Source organism: Ammodytes marinus, assembly GCF_949987685.1.
Source record: "Ammodytes marinus genome assembly, chromosome: 24".
Lineage (NCBI taxonomy): Eukaryota > Metazoa > Chordata > Actinopteri > Uranoscopiformes > Ammodytidae > Ammodytes > Ammodytes marinus.
Window position 1 is genome coordinate 6,904,604 of NC_137228.1, and position 15,680 is coordinate 6,920,283.

General features: G+C 46.0%; 2 protein-coding genes across 2 annotated transcripts in view; one reads left to right on the forward strand and one right to left on the reverse strand.

Moving 5' to 3' along the window:
- Nucleotides 1-8,457, forward strand: part of trak2 (trafficking protein, kinesin binding 2) — a 17,846-nt gene extending 9,389 nt beyond the window's left edge. The window contains exons 7-16 of the mRNA XM_080052938.1: nt 328-468; nt 901-1,031; nt 1,187-1,261; nt 1,467-1,604; nt 2,266-2,345; nt 2,470-2,610; nt 2,726-3,036; nt 3,509-4,060; nt 4,177-4,276; nt 4,712-8,457. Of these exons, the coding sequence (XP_079909064.1) occupies nt 328-468; nt 901-1,031; nt 1,187-1,261; nt 1,467-1,604; nt 2,266-2,345; nt 2,470-2,610; nt 2,726-3,036; nt 3,509-4,060; nt 4,177-4,276; nt 4,712-5,537 (2,495 nt within the window). The 3' untranslated portion in view covers nt 5,538-8,457. The remainder of the gene's footprint in view (nt 1-327; nt 469-900; nt 1,032-1,186; nt 1,262-1,466; nt 1,605-2,265; nt 2,346-2,469; nt 2,611-2,725; nt 3,037-3,508; nt 4,061-4,176; nt 4,277-4,711) is intronic.
- Nucleotides 8,458-8,459: 2 nt separating this feature from the next.
- On the reverse strand, nt 8,460-15,079 carry trim25l (tripartite motif containing 25, like; the record flags this gene model as incomplete). Its single annotated transcript, XM_080052672.1, has 16 exons — nt 14,301-15,079; nt 13,512-13,607; nt 12,646-12,879; nt 12,026-12,185; nt 11,898-11,930; nt 11,767-11,802; nt 11,616-11,660; nt 11,471-11,524; nt 11,328-11,375; nt 11,148-11,210; nt 10,760-10,918; nt 10,264-10,377; nt 9,721-9,756; nt 9,533-9,601; nt 9,132-9,197; nt 8,460-9,034 (listed from the first exon to the last, which is right to left on the reverse strand). The coding sequence occupies exons 1-16, from the start codon at nt 14,937-14,939 to the stop codon at nt 8,460-8,462; spliced, it is 2,427 nt and encodes an 808-aa protein (XP_079908798.1). The 5' UTR covers nt 14,940-15,079.
- Nucleotides 15,080-15,680: the final 601 nt, after the last annotated feature.

The following is a 15,680-nucleotide window of genomic DNA, read 5'->3' on the forward strand; positions in this document are numbered from 1 at the left end:
ACCGTTTACATTGAAGGATACAGAAGCTATAAAGAATTTCTTTTTTTTTAAAACCTTACGTTTCAGGGGGCGCCCCTTAGCTCAGTTGGTAGGCCTTTTGTGTCATTTGAAAAGATGTATTATTATTATACAGTGCATTATGGGCCGGTTGAGTAGGAAAAGTAACCTATCGATCCATGCACGAAATCTTCCCTGGGAGTAAATAACTCATCCGGGCATTTCTCGCCTACACAAACTCGCATACACAACCACAACATACTCAAATTGACGTCAAGATTAGTACGAGTGAGACGATACACGTTAGTAGGGTTTTTTTTTCGAACACAGCCTGTAGCTTTGGCCAGCTTCTGACCCGCTTCCTCTCACCCGCACATCTCCACTCTCTCCAGGCCTGTCAACTGAAGAGTGACACCATCACCTACGAGGAGAAGGAGCAGCAGCTAGTCATCGACTGTGTCAAGGAGCTCCGTGAGTCAGATCAGGGTTTCTACTCAAACATAGGGCTGTGCGACAGTTAATGTTATATCGTTTATATCGTTGTGTTCCAAATCACACTCTTTACGGGTCTAATTGACGGCTATTTGCACTGATTACATTTAAGAAAAATACACTGAATTACAAGGGAGTAGAGAACAGTGTGCTATTGCAGCCTAACATACTATGGTTGTAATTGGGCCTACATTGTGACATTTTTATTGAATTTGCCGATAATATTCTATATCGTCCAATATATCGTTATGAGGATAGGAAATTACCTATATCGGGATATGAGATTTTGGTCACATCGCCCAGCCCGACTTAAACATACTTGTGTCTGGTAGGTTAATATTAATGTGTTTCTGTGTGTGTGTCTGTGTCTATGTCTGTGTGTGTCTGTGTGTGTGTGTGTGTGTGTTCCAGGGGAGTCCAACACCCAGATGGTGTCCCTGTCAGATGAACTGTCTCAGAAGAACGAGGAGCTACTCAGGCACCAGGAGGAGATCGCCCAGCTGCTTTCCCAGATAGTGGAGCTGCAGCACAGGGTGAAGGAGGTGAGATCTCAGACACACACCTTGACACTGTAACCAGTTTTTTTGTTACATCCCGGTATAAAGCAATACATGGGGTCACGCACACAATCGTTGTGAATACATGTATAATGTGTGTGGTTTTTAAATGTGTTATTTGTGTGCCCCCCCCCCCCCAGCTGGCTCTGGAGAAAGAGGAGCTGAGGATCCACCTGCATGCCTCTAAGGACGCTCAGAGACAGCTCACAAATGAGGTACAGTCTCACACACTCACAGGAATGAATTGACAAATGTAATAATAAATTTCCAGCCTGATAAGTTTCTAATTTAAATGTCTATTATTGCCTTTACATTGCTTTATTAATCGCCGCATAGAGAAACAAAGTAATTGTAATAATCCCTGCTTGTTTGTGTGTGTGTGTGTGTGTGTGTGTGTGTGTGTGTGTGTGTGTGTCGCAGCTGAACGAGTTAGCGGACACGAACGTGGAGTGTGTGGAGATGCTCCACGAGTCCCAGGAGGAGATCAAAGAGCTACGCAGCAAAAACGCGCCCTCTGCTGGCATGAGAAGGCACCTGCCCTACGGCCTCTTTCCCATGGTGAGAGAGAGAAAGACACACACACACACACACACACACACACACACACACACACACACACACAGAGTTAAAGCCACAAACTGCGCCAAAAATCATTTCTCTAAATGGTAAATGGACTCCACTTATATAGCGCTTTTCCCTGTTTTTTCACAGACTCAAAGCGCTTTACATTGTTTTGTACACATTCACCCAATCACACTCACATGCATACACCGATAGCAGCAGCTACCAAGCAGGGTGCAAGCTAACTATCGGGAGCAATTCGGGGTTCAATGTCTTGCCCAAGGACACTTCGACATGTGGGGGGTAGGCGGGGGATCGAACCTCTGACCCTGCACTCCAGAGGCGACCTCCCTGCCCACTTCGCCGGCATATGTAAATGTGCAGGGCAATATATTGAAAAGAGTGTGTGTGTGTGTGTGTGTGTGTGTGTGTGTGTGTGTGTGTGTGTGTGTGTGTGTGTGTGTGTGTGTGTGTGTGTGTGTGTGTGTGTGTGTGTGTGTGTGTGTGTGTGTGTGTGTGTGTGTGTGTGTGTGTGTGTGTGTGTGTGTGTGTGTGTGTGTGTGTGTGTGTGTGTGTGTGTGTGTGTGTGTGCGTGCGTGTGCATGTGTATGTGTGTGTGCGTGCGTGCGTGTGCATGTGTATGTGTGTGTGCACGCAGGACTCCCTGGCAGCAGAGATCGAGGGCACCATGCGGAGAGAGCTGAGTGTAGATGAAGAGACGGCCTTTGAGGACCAAAGGTGAGAGACCCAATGATCCATATTCCTTTATCAACATTTTACTCTTTTGGACAGTTTATCATCATCAACCTCATAGCAAAGAAGGAGCCTTGTCTCTGACCTTTCACCCTCCTGTCCCACACAGAGTATCCCAGAAGCGAGTCTTCCAAACAGTCCGGTCCCTCAACGTCTCATCGTCGCGGGCGCTACTGGCCACCCCTCCTATCCCTGGCTCCGGTCAGAGCTCTCTGGTGATGACTGCACAGCCCTACCAGTCTAATCAGGGGTACGTGCCTTTGAACTGGCTAACATATTTTTTAATAAAAGGTCACATATGATGCCTATTTTCCGGTTCAAAATTATAATTTGCATGTGTGTCTGTGTCTGTCTATGTCTTGCAGGGAGGAGGTACGCCTGGGCCTGCCTGGCTCCCCGGGGGGTAATGACCTGACCAAAGCCCTCCACCGCCTGTCTCTCCGGAGGCAGAACTTCCTGTGCGAGCGTCAGTTCTTCCACGCCGAGCGCGAGAAGAAGCTAATGGCGCTAGCTGGGGCGGCGGAGGGATACGCCAGCAGTGAGGGGGGCAGCGGCTGTAGCACGCCCGTGGGCAGCGTTCTCTCCTCCTACTCCAACCTGTCTGAGCTCTCATTCGGCTCCTGTGTCTTCAAGACCTTCCTCCCAGAGAAACTCCAGATAGTCAAGCCCATGGAAGGTAGGTTATCCGCCTGTTGAGGTTTTTATGCGACAGTTACACCTGTTGGATATTTGGTGTATTTTGGCTACTTATTAGAGTCAAAGTGTGTAAAGGGAATTGTTTTTCAGAACAGACTTGTTAAAAATGGAATATAATATTCACAAGTTTGTTTTGATTGGTGTATAATCACTTGAACAAATCCGCTGGGAATGGAAGAAGAAAAACAAGTACTATAGATTAAATAACTAAATGCATCTTCACCTCATCCCTTGATATTGTTGAAAGACTGAGGCAGGGGTGGACGATGCCATCTTTGGCAACTAGCTTCTTGTCCTTGAAGGCCACCGTAGCTTCTGTAAATTCTGTAGAGACGGAGCGTTGCAATCTAGAACTTTCACCACTAGATGACACCCAAACTCCTAAATCACACACTGTACCTTATTTTTTAAAAGCCTTAACAACACAATTCGGCCATTATTTCTTTTCTCAGGTTCAGTCACGCTCCACCACTGGCAGCAGCTGGCCCAACCACACCTTGCCACGATCCTGGACCCCCACCCGGGCGTGGTCACCAAAGGCTTCTGCCCCGCGCAGGACGCACTCATCCAGGAGTCTGTCTACCGTCTGTCTGACATGGAAGAGGACGAGAGGGAGGAAGACCAAGAAGAAGAAGGGGTGGGAGGGAACGGAGGTCTGGAGAAGGGAGCGTCGGAGAGGGGTAAAGAAGTGGAGGAGGAGGAGGAGGGCGGTATCACCTTTAAAGTGCGCTATACGTCCACGCCGGAGGAAAGGAAAGAGAGGAAGCATTCGGCGCCACCCCCACTCCCTGTTTTGCCGCATTCTCCTACATTTCCCATGTCTCCCGGGGTTACACCATCGCCCGTCATATCCGCGTCCGTCACCTCAGTCCTTTGTATGCCCCCCACACACATACGTGTCCCCGAAAAATCGACATCATCATCGCAACCCATTCCAGGAGCCTGTACAGAAGTGGTCCAATTAACAACAACAACAACAACCACAACCACCACATCTTCGTCTGGTACTTGATAGTTTTTATGCTACTTTGAATATTCAAATAAAAATGTGTGAAATAGTGCGTTTTCTGGAGAGGACCGACAGGAGTTTGACCCCTGATTTGTGGTGTGTGTGTTCTAGTCCAAAATCCAGGCAAGTGTCAGAGCTCCACCTTCTCCACCTACACATTCACCACCTGCCGCATCCTGCACCCCACCGACGTCACCCAGGTCACCCCAAGGTAAGTGCTATTTTTTAAGAGAATAAAGAGAGCAATACACAAAGCTACTTCTTCTTTCTTTTTTCTCACCCTGTCTATGTGTTCATGTCTGTTCACGACCATCTCAAGACACACCTTTAAAGCTTTCTCTTAATCCTTTAGCACTGCTCTATATTCCTATTTTCCCTCCATTGCTATTTCCCCTACCTCTTCTTTTCCCGTAAATCCATTCTCTCTATTTAAATTTTTTGATTTAGTCCAGTATTATTTTCATGTTTCTCCAACCATGTACATATGTGTGTATACTTACAGTATGTATCTATGTTTGGTTATGTTATTAAATTTGTATTGTTTTATCTGCACTTTACTGTTAAGCGTCTTGTATCGCAATTTAGCCATAATTTAGGCTCTATCTAAATAAAGTTTGATTGATTGAGTTCGATTGATGTTTTTCAGTTCTCAGTCGTCCCTGGCTGCCAACACTCCCAGCTCCATGCGTACCGGCCCCAGCACCCCTGTGACTCCTTGCCGGCTGAGTTTGGGCGACTGCTTCCCCCCTCGACGTGCCTCTGTGGCCCCCAGCGGCGGCCTGGCCAAGCTGGTGCTGGAGAGGGGAATCTCTGCACAAGTCTCCACTGACACACCACCACCATCCCCCAAGCCGGCCAGTCAACGGAAGCCCCTGTTCTGCCTCCTGCCCAGCACGCCCCCTAACTCCCCCTCCCACTCGCCCTGCCCCTCCCCGGTGCCTCCAATGGAAGCCCACAAGCACCCGGCCGACAATTTCCTCGCGTCGCGGCCGGCCGAGCTTTTCCTCCAGGACGTTTACGGCTTGAACCTGGGTCGCGCGCCTCACCCGGACCTACCCAGCCCTTCCCAGGAGAAACCAGCCCTAGTCCCTTCCCTTAAACCGGGCCATCAAGCCAAGCCTGACCCCAGCAACGTGGGCCTGGTGGAGAGGCTGCGGCGGCTGGGGTTCGCCAAGGTGCTCCATGGGGCGGAGGGGTCTTCTGAGACGTCGGTAATGCCACGCCAGGATTCTTCTTCCACGTTTGTGTCGGCGGGCGGGGGAAGCCTACTGGACGGACTGAGGCGTAACCAGAGTCTCCCGGCCATGATCGGTGCTCCCCGGGCGGGCGGGAGGTCGGCCGCCCACCCCCTGCCCCCTCCACACCCCCCCACCTCCCTGGCCCTGCCCCCACCGCCTTGGGGAGACCTCAAAGACCGGCGCCGGCGTCTCGCGTCCGTCTCCAATGTTCCGTCGAGTTCAACCAAACGCTGAGAAGAGAGGGGGAAGAGGTGGACGGACACACACTCCAATACATGAACCCCTTAATCTCTTCTCCTCCTTTTTCTGCCTTTGGAGAGAGGCGTTGGGGCCAGAACAATCCCTCCTTTTTATGACCTTCATTTTAAAGCACAATTGAATTAAAAGTGGATCTCAGCAATTCTGGAGAACGCTTGTTGTCACTAGTAACTTTTTGTCAAAATCAGTTACCTCTAAAACTTCAGTGCTAATACACAGCCTAGGCTATGTGAACAACACTTTGCAGCACTGTAGCTAGCAACATGCCAGTTTACAGAGCCTAGGCTGTGTATTAACTCTGGGGTTTTTTTTCAGCGCACACACAGTACAACAAGGTAGCGGATCATGAGGAGATGTTCACTGATTTTTACACAAAAAAGTTCATTTCGACAACTAGCGTTCTCCAGAATTGTGTAGATGTTTGCCTTGATGCTAGTTTGTTGAGGCCTTTTTTGAGTGGGTTATTCAGCTCCTGGCACCTTCTTGGTCGTCCTATGAACCCTAGTAGTGTGGCTGTGAGGCTCTGGATGTTCAGGTGCATGTCGAGGAGTTGAGGGGGAAATAAAGGATAATGCGTATGTGGCAGAAAGTTTGGTGGATGTCGATTAGAAAAAGAGCAGGAGTTAAGATGGTTTGAAATGAAGGGAGAGTTTGGTCTATTAATGTTGGAAGAAGAAGGAGGTGAAAAAGAGAGAGAGAGAGAGAGAGAGAGAGAGAGAGAGAGAGAGATACTTGAGCATCCAGAGTCTTGCTATTTCAAAGGGCTTGTCCAGTAGTGGTTTTTGGGAAAAAGCTTTAGTCTATAATAATCAACAGCATACTGCCAGGCTCATCTTGTAGTCAACCCCCCATGCTATTAAACATGCCAGTATTAATGTTACAATGATTTTACAATTGTCCATTGTTGCACAGATGTCTGGTTTACCGTCCATGTGCAGTGAGTGACCTCCCCCCTCACATTTTTTTCCCCGCCTCTCGCAACGCCTCCAAAATCAACCTCCCAGCATGCAACTGGTCGGTCGGGTGGTGGGTGCAAAATACCATTGGTTTGTTTGTGGTGTCTTTTTTTTAAACAGTATGAGGCCTTAAGTAAAAAGCCAGCACTGCTCTGATTTATGTTACTGTTAAAGCCATCTTTGTATATATCAGTTGCACTTAGTGGGATTTGAGTTGGTGTTAGTTTGAGGATCACTGCTCGGTTGGAAGCATTTAACAGCAGGCAACAGGTCTAGTCGGCAAGGGGAAAAAAAGTTTTCAGCCACCGTCCTTATAGCAGGCCCATGGGACGTTCAGGTTCAGCGTGTACACAAACCATTGACTCATTATTGTAATTACTTCTCACATCCAGGTTTATTATGTATTATTTTTTTGTGTTTTAAATGTGTCCAAGGGGGTTATATGGGGTTTACACATTGGCCAGCAGGTGGCATTATTCCTGTAGGAAAGCTTATGAAAGTTCATTCTACATAAATTATAAAATCCTCATTAGGATACAATTAGAGCATAGTGCTTGAACCCTTCAATGCTTCTGTCCCTAACATCCGTCAATCCACCCAGTCCCTCCCACCTAGCTACTGCACTTTTTACTTTAGAATTTGTCTTTACTGAGTTATCACTTTTTCAATTATATAGATTCTAACATAGATAACAGAAATTAACATTATGTGTGCCTGTTGTTACAGTGTCGGCTAACATTTAAATATTTGTAGAAGTGTTTGTTTCTTGCAGCGGCTCCACAGAAGGGAATCCAAATCAAGCCAAAAGTTTTATTTTGAAGAGATGGAATACGCAGGACTGTGTGTGTGTGTGTGTGTGTGTATGTATGCGATGCACTCTGTGCTAATTAGCTATAACCTATTTAACAAAAGGGAGAAAGGCTTCTGTTTAATGTTTTATTTGTAGGAATGGAGAGAAAAAGGAGAAAAAGGCAAATCCAGACTGTATATCTTTAGGTTTGTTGTAGTCGTCATATTTGCTATTTTCCAGTAAAGCAGGTGTAAAAAAAAAATTCAAATGTCCTGTCATTTCCTCATACCTCCAATCTGAGATCATGATCCTCTGTAAACTACTCGTGGCTATTACTCTGTTGCCTCTTTTGCTTTCTTTTTTAACAATAAAAACAATGGAAACAAATCCACCTTATTCTCTGTTAATACTCACACATCTTTATTATTACAATACTTACAAACTTGACGGAAGAACTTTTGCAGAATGTTTAGTTGTAAGATGACACAGTAGAAAAAATAATAAATTGATTCTTACTGGAACGTGTCAGGTATGGGTTCCAACTTTTTAAATAAATTTCACTCGAATGTACCTAGTGTTCAATAGGCTATTTGACCATTTGATGGCACTAGATGAAATGTCTCTTCACAAGTACATTTTAAACATTTAAAAAAAAGGAATTGAGTGCAACCAACTTAGTCAGTCCTCTTGGTTTCGGAAGAGTTCATTATTCGCTTCCAAGCTCCTTTTTGTTAAACTCTGATGTCATCAATGTTAGCCTGGTCCTATCAGACCATCATACTTCATTACATTTGTACAGAAGGTCTGGAATCGCTCAATTGACAAACGTAAACTCACTTGAAGGCGGGTGTCTGTTGAAGTTTAAAACTATTGGACATACCAAGTGCCACTCTGGATCTGCCAACCAATCACATAACGTTTGGTTGTGACGTTTGTCATGCGCCAGCTTCTGCAACTGAAACTAGCGCACGTCATTGTTCTCAGTCACTCCCTCTGTTCGCTGATTGGACAGGTAAAAAATCTACAGGAGAAAACCCGCGAATATACCGCGGACCCAGACTGACTAGTGAAGGGAAATGAAAATTGAGCGGAAGTAGGTAGGTGGGCGGTGCCAGGCTACATCAATGTAGCACTGTCGGCTTAATCGCTGCCTCACATTGAACAGATTTTGATGCTGTCCGTGCTGGAGCTGAACTGGCCCAGTGCGAAGTCCAGGCCGACCCCCACGCCGCAGCCCACCCCGAAGGCGGCGTACAGCGGCTGGGTGAAGTTGGCGCGGAAGGTGTGGAGGTGGGTCAGGCTCTCGGCCACGCTGTAGAAGGCCAGCGTGCCCGTGGACAGGTCCAGATAGACGCCCAGGCGTGGGGAGTACGTCACCGGTATGTCCCTCTTCTCGTTGTCGTGCATGGCGGAGCAGCACGTGTCAGAGAGCTCCAGGGTCCACGACTGGGCGTTGTAGCCGAGGCCCGACCGCGAGTCCGAGCCCTTCCTGGCCAGCGCCCCGTAAGCCACGCCGATGGAGGAGCCCCGGCCGCGCCACTCCACCTCCCAGTAGCAGCGCTCGGCGTACACAGGGCTGGAGCACATGACCTGGGTCCAGCCGTCGAATCGCTGGGCGGCGTCGGGGTGTTGCTGCGCCGCCCCCTGCAGGCTGGCTTTGCTGTTGCCCTCGGAGAGAGCCAGGCGCCGGTGGGCCGTGTTGGGGTCAAGGGTCAAGTTCACAGAGTCTAGGAAAGGGACACGGTTTAATGTATCAATCATGCAGCAGACATGTTGACAAGCCATCTCTATTTGTTATCGTCGTAGCTAAACATTGGCACTCACACTGTAGGAACTCCTCTCTGGTCCTTGGCTCTGGGGCCTGGAAGCTTTCGATGCTGATTTCTCTCACTGGATCACCAAACAAGATGTCAGCTCACAAACAAAGAGGCACATTTTGCCAATAGCCAGAACTTCAACATATTGAGTTGACATACAATACTTCTGATATACATATATAGGCTGCACTCACTGGCCACTTTATTAGATACACCTTGCTTTTCATCCACACAACTGCCGCTCACTGGATATTTTTCCTTTTTCGGATGTATGTGTTAACAAGCAATTGTACCTAATAAAGTGGCTGGAGAGTGTATATAGGCCTATGTTAATATATTTTTTGCATGCATTAGTTTCATTCATGTGTCTTGACAGTATGACGATAAAGGTAAGCTACATTAACTCACGTAGAGGGAAAACAGGAGCGTGATTCATGGCGTCGGGGGCGGGCGTGTCCAAGAAGAGACTGGGGTTAACTGTCCGAGAAGAAATCCAGTTTAGTGTTAACATGCCCTTCAAGCTCTAGGACTAATTCTGTGCCAATGAGCCATGAGAAGAATAGTAATGTCTCCATATATAAAGGCCGCCATCTTACCTAGTGTTGGTGTTTCAGGCAGAGCAGCCATCCCCCCTGTTGAATATAAACATGTCACACACTTAGACAGTTTGAAACATGCCTGTCCTTATACAGTATAGTATGTTAAATATGGACTATAATAGGTCAAACAGGTACTGCAGAGAGTATTAAGGGGACTTTAACACTGTGATTAAAGAGGTGTACGTAGAGACAGGCTGTTTTCGAAACGGCCTACTAACGTCCCCCCTCCTACATGCTCAACATCTATATACTACATACTGTCTACTTAACGATCGATTGTGTATGTGAGGTTCGTCAGACAGTTTACACTGAAGTATACAGAAGCAATAAAGAATAAAAAAAATTGTGGGGCAGTTGAGTAAGAAAAAGTCACCTATCGATCCATTCACAAAATCTTCCCGGAAGTAAGTACTCATCCGGGGCATTTCTCGCCTACACAAACTCACATGCGCAACCACAACATACTCAAATTGACGTCAACATTAGTATGAGTAGGACGTTAGTAGGGCTTTTTTGAACACAGCCACAGTCTGATCTTACATGGGTTTGCTCCTGCGGCCGGTGTATGGTTGGCGGGGGCAACTGGGGTTGCTGGGGTGGTGCCACGGCGATGGGAGCGGAAGATACTGGTGATGGATGACATTCGACTGAAAGCTGAGGAGGAGAGGAAGACCAGGAGAGAGAGAGAGAGAGATACGGAAAGAAAAACAGGTTTTACTCTCAATGTCTTTAAAAGCCTTGTTGAGCTGCATACTTTAAAAAGGACTGTTTTGTTCAGAGTAATTCAATTCTTTTTTAATTTATTATGTTATTATGCAAGTTTATTAATGTTCGGAATATTCTATAGGCTATGTTGTTTAAAAATAAAAAAGTAGATTTTTTACGCAGACATTTCCAAGTAACATATTTGAGAGCTGTATTCGCAATACCGTGATACCTTGAAACCGCGGTATTTATTTTTTTCATACCGTCAGAATATCATACCGGTGTCATATGGTATTTTTTTTTAAATGGCCGAAAAAGGTTGCTATTGTACCTCCAGTTGATGCTGGTGCAGGAGCAGGAGTTGGGGCAGGAGTAGGGGTTGGTGGGGTTGGAGTCGGGGTGGGGGTGGGGGTGGGGTTGGGGGCTGCAGCAGGGGCAGCTGACTCTCTGCGGTTGATAGCAGGACTGTGTCTAGGGTTGCTCTCCCTCACTGTTTAGGAAGACATGCAAGAAGTTAGGTCACAGTGTTTGGCTTACGATCGGTTTCAGTTGATAATAAAATTACCAAAACGCTATGCATTGAAAAGCAAACATCCAGTGATTTCAACAAGGTGCAAGTAAGTGAAGTTTATGACTATATGTAGAAGTTCTTATTCAATGTCTTACAGTAGCCATTTTTTTTTATCTACAAGTTTTAAACAGGGCAGAATGAGCTTGACCTGTCTCTCTCTCCTCTCTCCTTCCTTTGTCCCGCAGTCTTGGCGAGCTTGTGTTTCCTTTGTCTGCAACCAGGAAGAAGAACACTTTTAAAAACAAGCACATACACTCACATACTAGAGAGTTTGTTATACTAGTGACTCACACTGCAGGTCTTGGGTTAATTTAGGTTTTTTTTTTACCTCGTGGTGTGTCTCTACTCCTCACGTCTTGACTTTTGAGGCCCATACCTGAATGATAAAATGTTGATATCATGTTTTAACAAAGGGCTTCACATTGATTCAGTCACGTATATAAATTACAATGAATGTCATGTGTCCAGTACCGAGGCCTCGTCTGTCTGTGCTGCGCGCTCCAACAGAGATATTGGGTGAGGAAGCTGTTGTGGCAAATGAGAGAAATCATGTATGAATAGTTATACTGAAGAGGACAGGGGGAATAATAGAGATGTTAAAAACAATGGGACATACCCGGCTGACGGCTGTTTGTGTTGCGAGAGCCCAGACCAGAAAACACTATGGGAAAAAAAAGGCAGAATCAAAAATGTTTTGATTTTTTAAAATGGAGGTGTGGGGATCATAAAAATGTATACTCATTAAGAAAAACAATATCCAAACTCACATTTAAAAATCCCTCCTTTCTGCCCTGAGCTTTTGGCTGAAAAAAAAAAGTTAAGAGAAGTCATTTTTAAGCGTGAAGGTTCAACACAACAACTTTTGTTCAAAGTAAAAAAAAAAAAGTCTGGAACTCACGGTCTTCCAAAGTAAACAGCGTGGTGTCATTGACTGGAAGAGAAAGGGATGAGGATATGATAAAGACATGTACAATAAAAAGGAAGCTAAAGACAAAGAGAGATAAAGGCTGACTGTGACCGACTGACCTTGTTTGGTGATCTTGCCCAGCTCCTGGTTGCACATGTCCTCGATTCTGTCCCTGAGGTCCAGCACTGAGTCTCTCACGGGCTCAAAGGACGCTTCTGGATTGACCAGCACAGGAGGCAAGTCCCCACACTCCAGGGGACAACACATAGACTCGTATGTCTGGGAAGAAAAAACATAGTGGTTCAAGGCGAGACACTGTGTCACTTTTGTGTAACATTTTTTTCAGAAATGTGGAAATATTTGGCAAAATCTAATTAATAATGCTTGAATTTCCATCTTTCTAAAGGTGTTGCAATTTCTGGGGAGGGGGATTTGTTTACATTTGAAGAGCTTTCAGTTGGTTAACAAAACTTTTTTTCTTTTACATGCAATTCTTAGTATTAGAATACTTATATCCTGGAAACCACATTCAAGACTAGAATATGTTAACCAAACTGTTGGCCCCGCTGCGGTAAACAACAACAACAACAGTGAAACAATAACTTTTCAGGAAGATTTCTAACCTCAAACAGCATTCCATGGATCTAATTCTCATGCGAGGAAAGTTTGTTTATTCAGTTATGAGAATATACCTTCGAAAATGTTCACTTCTGATTTTCTAAATGCTCTTGCCCTATACCTGCAGATAGTGGATGTGGTCTTCGCAGCGGGCCAGGTCCTTCATGTCCGTGTCCCTCCTCTTGAGCTCTTTGATGTGGGCCTCCAGGCTGTCTGTGATCTCCTGAGCCTGGCCCATCTTCTCCTGCCCGGCCTGCTCCAACACCTGCTCCAACAGCTGGTGCAGACGCTCCACTGACCGCTGCAGCTCCGTCAGCACCTCCTCGCTGTCCTCGTGCACCCGGTGGGCAGAGCGCTGTTACAGGCAGAGAGAGGAGACACAGTAAGGTGGTTGTGTCTCACTTGATTCCAACAGAAAAAAAGACTTTGGTTATCTCTAGTTTGCTATTCTGAATTGAAATATACCACTCTGCCCATTAATCTGTCAGTAGGGTAGGGAATATACAGTCAACACTTGTTCAACGTATCATCGCTTTAGCCTTTTTGACTCTTAAAAAGGTGCTAGGAGGAACTTTAAATATTTCTGAAACAGTGCCGTTTTTCCTGTGATGATCATAAATAACAGGTATCGGCAAACAAGACCATCAGTGCAAAGAAGTGGTAAAAACACTACCGCTTTTGTCCAAAGAGGGTGAAATAATGAACAAAAACTGAAAGTTCCTCGGAGCACCTTTAAGCAAATTACTATGATGATGTGGAAGATAGATAAACCCAATTTCTTTCATTTCAATTAACGTTGACAAGAGGCAAAAGGACTTAATGGATTAACTGTAAATGTTGAATGGGCAGCATCAGCCCTCCATGAACTTGACAGTATAGATGAAGGACCCTTCATTGAAAAAAAATTGAATGATTGCAGGGATTTCTGGGAAATGGTATTCTTATTTTTAACTAAAAATCAGTGTGAGTCGGATCCCGCTGACCAACCTTCATCCCATCCATCATTTTCTTCATATCTTTCAGCTCCTGCTCTCTGTCTTTCAGCCTCTGTTGATTCTCCACCTGCATCTCAGACAGCAATTTCTATAGCGGAGGGGAGGGGGGCGGGGACACGCATGAAAAACACAACATTAAAACAAGTGTCCCCATCTTTACTAAATGAAACAAGAGCAAGCAGGAAACAGCTGTACATGTGACACGGCAGACAACAGGAGAGGGGTGGAGAGGAATGTAGTAAGGAATGTCCTCAGTCTGCCTGCAAACGCAGTCAACACACAAAAGGATAAAACCATCATAACCATGACAGGACAATGGACATGTAGCAGGAGGTGTGACATAAAGACCTATTGTACATACATAGTTATGTTACATAGTCACCTGTTCTAGAAATAGCTGCCCTACTAAAAAATAAAATTCAGGGTTCCAACAAGTTAGATGTAAGACTTTTTTTTAAATCCACTTGGATTTCAATTAAAGACCAATTTTGAAATAACCCAAACTGCAGATGAAAATGATAATCACTTCCTTTATATAGAGATGTATATCTATATCTGGTTCTTACATTGTGTAAATACAACACAAAGCCGTTTTACACCACTTACTAAAATGCCTATCACACAAACCCCTTCACTCTGAGTATGCCATTGAATCATCACATAGCAGTACAACATGGTGACTGGTTGTGGGCCCCTCATCACTGCTATTAAGTATTTCTGGAGCTTGTCATCTGGCGCCTGAGGGGACAGTGAGTCCAGTGAGTCCACTCTTCGCCCTCACCTGTTTGTCCATGCGCTCGGCCTTGGTGGAGGAACACTCGTGGCCCTTGTGCAGGTTGGAGGTGCACAGCCAGCAGATATACATCTTGCACTGGCGGCAGAAGAACTCCTGCAGATACTTGTGCTCGGTGCAGATCTTCTCGGCCAGGTTAGCCGTGGGCGCTATCAACTCGTGCTGCTTGAGGGACTTCTTGGTCTGGTGGGGCTTGAGGTGGGCCTGGCAGTACGAGCTCATGCACACCAGGCAGCTCTTGACCGCCGCTCGGGCCTCTCCTTTGCACAGATCGCACGTCACTGCCGAGGAGGAGAGCTTCTCTTTGGATCTAGATGAGGAGGAAGAGGAACCACCACCACCACGGGCACTTCGCATGGACTCACGCACGTCAGCTTTGCGGGCCCCCTTGCGGAGTTGCTCCACAGCCTCGGCCAGCATGGTGTTCCTGGACAGTGGGGGCTTAGGATTGAAGTTCTGGCGGCACTGCGGGCAGCTGTAGCCCCCCTTAGGGTCGTCCTTGCTCCAGTAGTCCTTGATGCAGGCCATGCAGTAGCTGTGCCCGCACGGGATGGTGACCGGGTCGTTGGGGAGATCCAGGCACACAGGGCAGTTGAACTGCTCCTCGGTCCACAGTTTGCCACTCATGCTGCTGACACAATCCAGACACAGTAGCAAGAAGACACTGAAGGTATAAAGAGATGGTCAAGAGGTGTAGCACTCTGTCGATGTCTATAAATCCAAAGCAGAATGGCAGATAAAATATCCAGAGATGTAGAGAGGAAGGATTGTCCTAGTCTCACTGAAGCTAAATGCTATGTGTGTCTCAGGTGAGAGCAGGGAGAGGTGAGAGGGGCGGGGCCAGAGCCACCAGGCAGGTCTAGCAGGGGAAACGGGTGTCGGTGGAAAACTGCTGGATGCCAGGACGGTGGAGGTGTGGATGGAAGGATCATTTATCATCAAACCAGGGGTGAAAAGAAGCCTCCAGATCATTTAGTACTGTTAACAAATACCAATACTACATTTCAAATGTACTCATGATGAAATAAAAATATGACATTTATCTTACCAGTTTACAACAGGTTAGTTTATTCATTCAAATCTGGCATCATTGATCTTTTGATTTGAATGAAATGCTAGTAAGTGCAAACTGATTCATCTTACTATACCATAGCCTATATAATGTGTCCCATCCCATGTTTATACTCCTTTGACTCCCCTAATTGATATAATCATTTACAGCTGCTAAGAGCAGTGATTACAGCTGACATTAGCAAACATAATATTCCCTTGAGGTCTATAACTACAATACAGGCTACACTTAGCACAACTTGGCACCAAGTGGCAGTATTGCACCCCATCCATTTTATATATATATATATTTTTACT